Source organism: Nerophis lumbriciformis, linkage group LG05 (assembly GCF_033978685.3).
Source record: "Nerophis lumbriciformis linkage group LG05, RoL_Nlum_v2.1, whole genome shotgun sequence".
Taxonomy (NCBI): Eukaryota; Metazoa; Chordata; class Actinopteri; order Syngnathiformes; family Syngnathidae; genus Nerophis; species Nerophis lumbriciformis.
Window position 1 is genome coordinate 36,427,088 of NC_084552.2, and position 10,737 is coordinate 36,437,824.

General features: G+C 38.1%; 1 protein-coding gene across 1 annotated transcript; it reads left to right on the forward strand.

Moving 5' to 3' along the window:
• Window positions 1–624: 624 nt before the first annotated feature.
• On the forward strand, window positions 625–7,180 carry gal (galanin/GMAP prepropeptide). The gene is made up of 6 exons (XM_061960626.2): window positions 625–745; window positions 827–898; window positions 2,042–2,096; window positions 2,519–2,605; window positions 4,864–4,935; window positions 6,814–7,180. The coding sequence occupies exons 1-6, from the start codon at window positions 665–667 to the stop codon at window positions 6,858–6,860; spliced, it is 414 nt and encodes a 137-aa protein (XP_061816610.2). The 5' UTR covers window positions 625–664; the 3' UTR covers window positions 6,861–7,180.
• Window positions 7,181–10,737: the final 3,557 nt, after the last annotated feature.

Genomic DNA, 10,737 nt, shown 5'->3' on the forward strand with positions numbered 1-10,737 from the left:
GAAAAGACAAGAAATTGTCATCTACAAACCCAAACCCAACTGCTGGTGATACTTTTCAACAAGAAAAAGGATAAAGTTACCAAGATCATTATTCGGTAAACATCAGGGTTTTTTTTTTCATATAAAAAACAGAACAAAAACATTAGGGATGCTGAAAAAAATCAAACAGAAAGAATACTCGAATCGCCATTCTTATTCAACCCATTCTAAATTGAGTGGTAATATTTAAAAATGTATCAAAAAGAAAAAAAAATGTTATGCCATCTCCTGCTTACTCGCTGCACGAATACATCATACGTCCGCGGCCAAGAGGAGCTATTGTAACCGGTAACTGTTTTGAAAGTTTTTTATATATGATAAAACAAATTATATATTTTGAGAATTGGTTTGATTGAGGATCGTGTTGAATTGATTCCGAATGCAATTGTCACCCCAAGAATCGTAATCGAATCAAATTATGAGTAAGATTCACATCTCTAGAAAATATGCAATAGTTACAAGTAACTGATATCCAACAGGCAGAAGTAGAACACAACATTTAATCCAATGTCGTCCGAGGTTGTCAAACAAAAAGCGGATCATTACGTGATGTCATTATATTCTGCTTTCTCCTGACTGGGAGGAGAGAGCTGCTGACGCTGAGCTGGAGGACAATAAAAGGTGAATGAAGTGTCCATTTCATCACACAAGAATTTCAGCTGGACTCAGGGAGGACCAGACAGCATTTTACTATCGTCTTACCAAGGTAAGATGTTGCTTATTAATAAAGACAACTTATTTTATTTGAAATTTGAACAACTTTATTCTGTCTTTACTTACCCCCAAGATGAACAGGTGCTTTGGGATTTTGTGTGTATCGCTCCTCTTTTGTTCAATGTTCTCTGACACCATCCAGCTGGTAAGTTACAAACATGACATCATTATTTTCTGGTCTATTATCTGGTCAATACCTGAAATTGGACAAGTCATAGAAAAAGATTCCAAAGGGCAACCATTTTTAATATATATTGTTATCTGTCATAATTAGGGGTGTAACGGTACGCCATCATCACAGTTTGGTGTGTAAGGTCACAATTAAGTCAGGGTGCAAAATGTAAAAACTGCTTGCTTAGCTTTTAATGATTTTAAAAATGGAACAAAAACAGCACACTGCTAGCAAGTAATTCTAAAAAAACAACAATATATAATGGTTTACAATATTTCATTCTAATAAAATGCAACAATGAACATATGTGCAACAGTAACAGTTTGAACAGTGTTAATAAGAATTATTGGTTGAAGTGCAACATTAATAGTTTCAGTTTGTAACTCTGCATTGTCAAAATAATTGAAACGGTGACATTTATCTTATTAGAATTTTTGCTATTGTAAAAAATGTCACATCAGGCTTTGCATAAGTCTAAAATCCTGATATCAATATTTTCCTATGCTTCATATGGATTACTTTCTACCAATGATTGTCACACACACACTAGGTGTGGCGAAATTATTCTCTGCATTTGACCCATCACCCTTAATCACCCCCTGGGAGGTGAGGGGAGCAGTGGGCAGCAGCAGTGACCGCGCCTGGGAATCATTTTTGGTGATTTAACCCCCAATTCCAACCCTTGATGCTGAGTTCCAAGCAGGGAGGTAATGGGTCCCATTTTTTAGTCTTTGGTATCACTCGGCCGGGGTTTTTGAATTCACAACCTACCGATCTCAGGGCGGACACTCTAACCACTAGGCCACTCAAGAAATATGATACGAACAGTTTAATTCTGACATACTAATAAAGCATTAGACTTGGTAAGTGGCTTTAAAATTGGATTTATTGGCAGAAAAATAAGCTTTTAGGAAGCAATTACCAGGGATATTCACACCACTGTACCTCCAAAATGTTTTCTGTACATCACTTAAGGGCTTCATGAGTTCATGTCAAGCACAAAGCTGTATCGGACATATTTAAAGCAGTATGACTTCTTATTGATGAATATAACAACATAAATACTGTTGTGAATTATATTATGAATTTTCATTTTTTTCCATTTCCATCCTACAGGCAAAGGAGAAAAGAGGCTGGACTCTCAATAGTGCTGGCTACTTATTAGGTCCCCGTAAGTACTGAGCTTACAACTATAACTTAGTGCTTATTATTGTACTTACAGTAATCCTTAGGGTGAGTCCAGCCACCGTACGGAGGACACTCATTTGTCCATGTCTATGATTTAAAAAAGCATTAAAAAAAATATTGTCTATATGGTCTGAATAAAATCCCTAATATAGACAAACTTTTTAACAATATTTATCCATCCATCCATTTTCTACCCCTTGTCCCTTTCGGGGTCGCGGGGGGTGCTGTAGCCTATCTCAGCTGCATTCAGGTGGAAGGCGGTGTACACCCTGGACAAGTCGCCACCTTATATTTATTGATATTATATATTATATTGATGAGACAAAATGATTATTAATTGTTCACTGATATGTGCCACACAAATATTTCTTAAGAGACAATTGGATAATTACTTCTACTGTGCAGATGGTGTAAATGGACACAAGGTATTGGGAGACAAGCCTGGTCTTGCTGGCAAGAGAGACATGGACCAGGAGGAGGACTTCAGAACAGGTTGGTGTGGTCATGTGCAGAATAGTAATTGTACGTTCTAATATTATCTGTTGTACACTATTAACTATCCTTTGCAATAAAGAATTTTCAAGTAAAAAATGGCCAAATAAACTAAAATATCAATACTACAATAGTTGTAGCCACTATATGAGACAGTGGATGTTAAAGTTAGTACAGTATATGTCTTATTTTCTTGTTCTATTATTATGTCTACTATATTGGATTAAATGAATGTGTAGGTGACAGACACTGTGGGTGTTATTCCATGTTTAGATAGAGTGCTCTCATAAAGTCAAAAACTATATTTAAAAGGTCGTAAACAGTTTTTTCATACTTAATCCATGTCGATTTGTAACTAATAAGTCTTATTTCCTGGAAATTAATTTACCACACTCAGGCCCGGAACCAATTAACAGCATTAAAAAAAGTCTTTAGTGGAGACTTACTGACTTAATACATTTTAATAAACAAAACAAAAAATCATACTCCCCAGATATGCTAATAAACTGAATAAATCTTGATTCCTAGCCGTATGATTTGCGATGCTCGTTAAATTATAGGCTGCTACGCACTGGTCCATAGGTTATATGGTTGGTTATGGTTATGATTTATTTATTTATTATATCACATGGTTATATTTGCACAATTCAACATATGAAAAAGTATCAAACAAACCCTTTCCCGGAGGCAAGCTAGCTATAGCTTCTGGGTTGGCCGACGTCTTTTCTGGAAAGAGAATTGATCTATAACAATGTCAAACACAAACATTTCTCCTACTCTGTCAGACATAGTGGGCAGTTTCAACCAATCAGAGGGTGGAAAATGCCTCTTAACGTTTGCCTCTCAGGCCCTGAGGGGCAAATCTAAAAACTGATTTGTTTGAGAAACATCAATCAATCAATCAAAATGTATTTACATAGCCCTTAATCACAAATGCCTCAAAAGCCTTCACAAACTCACAACCACATACCCTGAAAGTAAACCCACATCCGAGCACGGAAAAACTCAAAAGCCCCCAATTGAGGAAAAAGAAGAAACTTAAGAAGGGACCGCAGATGTAGGGACACCCCTTCCAGGGTGTTCGGATGCAATGAATGTGGAGTGGGTATAATTATTGAATTGTTAAATCAATAGATAATGTGGGAGTCCAGTCCATCGGGAAGCCAACTGATAGTCATGGAGGGATCTTCTTCAGGGCTCAGGGCTCACAGCTGACAGCTAGTACCTCTTGGTACCTCTCCAGAAATGATCTGTAGCCACCTGGTATCCTCAGCCCCTTTACTTATATTGTTTACGTTACATTAGACCAGCACTCATGATCCGCAAGTCTCTAGACAGATTAGATTGACATGGCAACACATAGAAGCTGAAATCTGATGCACACACACATTCTGGAAGCAGCTGTGCACCGAAGAAACACGCTACAAACTGAAGATATTAGACTGTTGGGAATTAATTGATATTCAGTAAGTTATTGGAACAAATACTAGAATTTCAGTTGTAAACGTAGGTCTATTAAGTTGTAAATGCATCTGAAATGTTTTGGACAGCAGCGAAGGCTTTTTTTTGGCTTTAACTGCATGCCACTTATTACTCTCCAATACTTCTCTTGGGATATTTTCAATAACAAGTTTGTTATGTTTCCTTGTGAAGTATGACAAACATTATCACTGGTTGTGTTCACCAAGGTCATGTATGTTTTGTTTGTTTACTAGTCTAATAACCCTAGATGCAAACTGTACCAAATGTGCAAACCAAAATGTATATTTTACTTCCGTTCAGTGGATGCAGCCTTAAGGTGCTATGCTAGGCATTCATGGGCTTTGGTCTCTTCTGGCTCGGTGAAGACTTTTCACCATTCATCCAAAAAGCTTTTCCAGTTCTGAATTTTCTAATGTCATATTTCTGGTGGGTGTGTCCCACATGTCACCATAGCAAACAGCCTGTTAGTGATCACAATAGTGATACACAACATTGGTGTTTTGTTTTATGAAATGATTCACAAGTCACCATATGCAGCTCTCTGACTGCTTTCTTGTTTTCTTGCTTTGAATTGTCTTCTGTTTTCCTCAAATTAGTCACGTTAAACTTGAGGCTGAAAGTCCTCTAGTTACATGGTCAGGTGCTTACTGATATTAAGCAATTACTATAGCTGTACAGACACAACCTTGCCGTTTTAAAAGTTTCAAATGTTTTTGATACATTTACTATACATATACTTAAAAATATCAACACAGTTTGTGGCTCTGTTTTTCCAGATACCCAAAGGAACGCAGATGAAGACATTTTCCACACTGTTATTGACTTCCTGTCATACCTCAAATTTAAAGGTATTTATAACATTATTGCTGCCAATGGAGTTATAAATAAATGATAAATGGGTTGTACTTGTATAGCGCTTTTCTACCTTCAAGGTACTCAAAGCGCTTTGACACTACTTCCACATTTACCCATTCACACACACATTCACACACTGATGGAGGGAGCTGCCATGCAAGGCGCTAACCAGCACCCATCAGGAGCAAGGGTGAAGTGTCTTGCTCAGGACACAACGGACATGACGAGGTTGGTACTAGGTGGGGATTGAACCAGGGACCCTCGGGTCGCGCACGGCCACTCTTCCACTGCGCCACGCCGCAGTGGAAGAGTGCCTCAACTTACAAGCCTAATTGATTTTGCGATGGAGCTCTTAACTAAAAAAATGTGTATCTATTTTAAATGTAACATGCCTTTTGAAAATAAAAACGAAAAAAAGTTCCCCATAAGAATCGATGTAAACATGAATAACGGGTTCGAGCCTTGACAAAAAGTTTTTCTTGGTTTGATTTACAACTGATTCATATCGCCATTTTGAGGCCAACTCTTCTCTCTTGACCTACATCCAGCTGCCTGCCGGCGCATCTGACTGCTGATTGGTCAGTTGCTGCTTTCTGTCACGGAACGGCAGCCAATCAATGAGCATGTGGGCGGTGTAAAAGGAAAGAGCAAGAAAAAGGTTCAGTCCCAGACTTGGCTCCTGGGGAGGGGGTCCAGACTGAGGCCAAGAAGAAAAAATAAAAACTCAATAGCCATAAGCACATATAAACATGTTACATAGAATCCACAAAACTTGCAACAGAGGGGAGAGATTAGGGGCTACGGTGGAAGGCTGCTGCTATCTAAAGCTCTGCTCAGCCGTCCATCACCCCTAAGGGATTCAAGCGGTGCTGAAGGCGTGGGGTTGGTGTGGGAGTGTGTGTGTGCATATGCCCATTTTCCAGGGTGTAGTGTTGTTGTGTCTATAGGCCTAAAGTCGCTCTACAGGCGTTATGAGCAAAGTTCAACTCCCAGGTGTTGTTGAAGGAGGGAGGGAGGTCAGAGCTGCTATCCCTGAGGTGTCCTCGGGGGATGTTTTCAGAACAGCCTTCTTCTGTTATGAGCAGTGTCAAGGCCATTTGAGGGAGTTGAAACGTAGATAAGGATTGTAGTTTTCCAAGTGGGCAGACATTTTAATGGCTTGTCTGATCTAATCGTCCATGCTGGCGCTCAAGGTGATCAATTTTCGCATTTCCTCTTAGTGATGTGATCCAACTTACGATTCAGTTTAGAAATCGCCACAGTCTGTGTTCCCACAGCTCGACCCATGCCTTCCATTGCGACAGTCAGCCTTCGGGCTCCTTGAACGGCTGCCATCGTCTTCCGAATTTGATGATACACCAAAGCAATGCCCAGCCCAATCAGCAGATACCCTACGATCACGGTTCCAAATAAGTAGATGTCTTCCACGTCCTCGACAGCAACCACTGAGAGGCACATGATTCTCTATTTCTCCCAAGAGTCTCTTACGTACCGCGCAGAAATTGTTCCGTCAGGGCAGCCAGGCTACCCAGAACTTATTTTCCTCGTTTAGAAGATTGTGTCAATTGAGTTGAGAGTCCAGTTTATCAATTCCCTGTTAGGTGTTTATATTTCGGAGGACAGCGCATAGAAAGAGGCTCTTTAAAAAGTATAGACAAGGCAAGACAAAGAGAGCAAGCAGGGAGAGACAGAGAAGGAGGAAAATGCGACCGCCTCCACCAAGTGCCAAGCCAGAAAAACTTTGTGACACCATGAGTTCAAGTCAAGCACAAAGCTATACAGGACACATTTAAAGATTGGGTTAATGTATGAGTATATGTTTCCTTTATGCATTTTGAAGTGTGCGCTGACATGTTTTTTGTAATTTGCAGAAATGATTGCCTTGAAAAGCCTGGCCTCCTCTGTGACATCTGATTAAGCGGCTAATGCATCATCATATATCAACACCATCCTACCCAACTGTTTGTACTGAAATAACTGTTGTTAACATGACAGTAAATGTACTTGTCTTCTCCAACTATTTTGTTAGTGGTTGTCTGGTAATAACCATCATATTGAGCTTGGTTGTCACCCAATACAGACATGATGATATTTAATAACATTTATTTTCAAATGTAAATAAACATTATATCAAAGGTGTAAATGTGACTGGAATGAGTTGACTGGAGACGTCCATACTGTAATAGCGCCCAGCATGTTTATAACCATGCTGACAACGGAGTAAAAATAAACTAAATTCACTGGACAATTCTTTGTTTGAATGCAACATTTAACATATTGACACTTTTTGAAGCACTGGAATAAAAAAAGCTAACCTCTCAGTATTGCCAGCTTAACAACGTTCTCGTTATATCTCGCACCATTTTGAGATGTTTTGGAGACATGAAAGCACGTATCACTCTGCAGTTGAGCATCAGGTGCTGCCATGAGCCTCTTCTCGGTCCTCGCAGGCGGTCAGGTTGACAGTAGCCTCACGCAGCAGTCAAAGCTGAGAGGAGACAGAGTGTGATGTAAATGTAATGCAATGTTTTTTCACCGTTACACAAAAAATGTTTTTAATGACCTATATTCAAAAGAATAGGTTTCTTTGTGAATATCACAACTTTGCAGTCTTTTGATCAAACACTATTAACATTTAACAGTGCAGTACAACATTGATTTCAATGTAAAGAAAACAAACTAGGAATCAATAGTTCATTTGCAGTCCTAATTATATGTGACGTTTTTAAACTCACTTTTTTAGCTCTTCCTGGATGTTATTCCTCTCTCCAACAACATCCATTGTAATCAATTATACAAAGTGAGGTGATGACGTAGTCTAGCGACTTCTACAACAGTTAATAGCTCCATTCCTTACTGAGCAGTTGGCAACACTCTAACTTCCTGGTGGCCTGGACAACTGAAGTTGCAACATTTCTCTTCAGTTTGTGTGTGTTTAAGGCATTCACTGCATTTTTTATCTTTTTTTAATTTATTTTTTATCTTGCAGCTTTTATGTGATTACAACATTGTTGCATTGTTTTTAGTTGTGAATCATTTCTGTTTTAGACATTGCTGTGCTTTTGTCCCATAAGACAAGGACAAAAGCGCAGAAAGATATCTGTTTTTTCTCTCTCATAAACAAACAAACATTGCCTTTCAATTTGTAACAAATCAGTGCAGTAACAATATATGGGAGCAATAGAAAGGTGAACATAACAAATAAAAAAATAAAATACAAATCAATAGAACAATATCTGCTAAAGAACAAGACGAGAACAATTATAACATACAGGTGAAACTAAAAAAAATTAATATCATGCAAATGTTTGTTTATTCCAGCAATTAGATTTATATTGGTAACGGTACAAGAATTGGTATGCTTTCAAATAAGATGTAATGTATTGACACAACGCTAGCATCCAACAAATCGGCCCTTGTCAGTCGGCAAAACAAGTATTTGAAGTGATCACTTCCAAATAAAGTGCTCCATAAATGTGGACATAACTGCAAGGAAACTGATACATAAAAAGTGGTGCTTTGAAAATGCTGATTGGGGAAAATGTAGAAGATCAGCAAAAATAATCCCAGTAGAGGAAGATAGAGACATTCGCAATAAATATATCCAAGCAAATATTAAACGTAACAGAATAAAGTATTCCTTTCAGGTCTGTTGTGGAGCAAAAGAAAATGGTACCATTGTGGAGTGACAGATACAAGCTATTAAATAACGATATAGTATGTTAAAAAGATTAAGAAACAGTTTGAACCAAGAAAATCTCACAAATGTTAAAGAAGGTGAGTGGTAAGAAAGTATTTAATAAAATACCGGTTATAGAAGGAAATAGAAAAATAGCAATTAGGGATAAGGAAAAAGGAAACACATTGGGGGAAAAGTTTGCAAGTGTGCATAGTGGAGATCACCTCGAGAACACGCTTAAAAAATGAAAGAGAACATTATAAATTAAACTAAAAATGTGCTGTTTAAAAAGACAATGACAAAAGTGTTATGGATGTTATAAATAAATGATAAATGGGTTATACTTGTATAGCGCTTTTCTACCTTCAAGGTACTCAAAGCGCTTTGACACTATTTCCACATTCACCCATTCACACACACATATTCACACACTGATGGCGGGAGCTGCCATGCAAGGCGCTAACCAGCAGCCATCAGGAGCAAGGGGTGAAGTGTCTTGCCCAAGGACACAACGGACGTGACTAGGATGGTAGAAGGTGGGGATTGAACCCCAGTAACGAGCAACCCTCCGATTGCTGGCACGGCCACTCTACCAACTTCGCCACGCCGTCCCCAGTGTTGATATTAATATGAATGAATTAATACTAGTATTAAATGGAATAAAAAATCGTGCTACAGGAGAAGATCAATTAAGATATTATATAGTTTGTTTGTATTCATTTGTGGTTTCTATGACTAAATATAAATACAAAAACCTGGTTGTGCAAATAAACTAACGTCATGTCAAGTCCTAGTAATAAATATTTTGATTGATGGCCCAATCCACTGTATTTTAATTGTAGATATTCATAACAAATCAACTGCAAACAAACGCATGCTTTTTCTCATTAGCGTCACGATCACAGCAGCACGGCTCTCGTTATGTCAATCAAATATGTCACTTAGCAACGCATGAATAAGTCCAACATTGTCTTTCACCGATTGTTTAATTTGTGGACCCATCAGATGTAAAGACTTAGTGTGCCTTCAATCTTTTTTTCTTTAAATCATTGTGAGTGTCCTAGGAAGGGAAGTCAATGCAAGCATTATCTTGGTGATGATGAATGGTTTAAATCTTTTAAAAATATATTTTTTAAGAGTGTATAAATCGACTCCCTCCCATGTTAAATATTTTTTAATGATAGCTTATATGTTTGTCTCCAAACCTTTAAAAATATGCCTAAATCTGCACTGATGCAAGTAAATAAACAGTAACCTAATGGGCTCTAGACCACAGGTGTCAAACTCAAGGCCGGGGGCCAAATCTCGCCCGCCACATTATTTTATGTGGGCCGCGAAAGCCTGGAGATAATATGCGTTAAGAAAATGCTTAATCTTCCATGCATCCATCCATTTTCTACCGCTTGTCCCTTTTGGAGTTGCGGGGGGTGCTGGAGCCTATCTCAGCTGCATTCGGGCGGAAGGCAGGGTACACCCTGGACAAGTCGCCACCTCATCACAGGGCCAACACAGATAGACAGACAACATTCACACTCACATTCACACACTAGGGCCAATTCAGTGTTGCCAATCAACCTATCCCCAGGTGCATGTCTTTGGCGGTGGGAGGAAGCCGGAGTACCCGGAGGGAACCCACGCAGTCACGGGGAGAACATGCTTTTCTTACTAAATATATTTGTTATTTCCCTTTTGACATTAAAAATCATGTATTGCATGCAATTGCATATTTTAAAATTCAATATTATCAAAATCTAAATATTATATTATCATGTAATCCAAAAATATTTTTTGTTAAAATAAAGATAAATACTTAAATATCTGCTTGACTTAAAATTTCAAAACAAATTATCAATCAAATTGTAGACTGTAAAATTGACAATACATTTTACGGTTAAATTCCGCTGACTGAGTTTTTTTTTACCGTAAAATCAACTTTGGTACTTTTTTTTTTTTTTTCCATATACAGTAAGACACTAAAACATTAACAAAACAAACAAAAGAAACATTAAAACATCAATATTTTACAGTGAAAACAACAACTGGCAGCTCTGTCGCTTGAATCTTACAGCTAAAAACTGTGGTATTGTTTTTCCATTCCATTTGATTTTTTTTTATT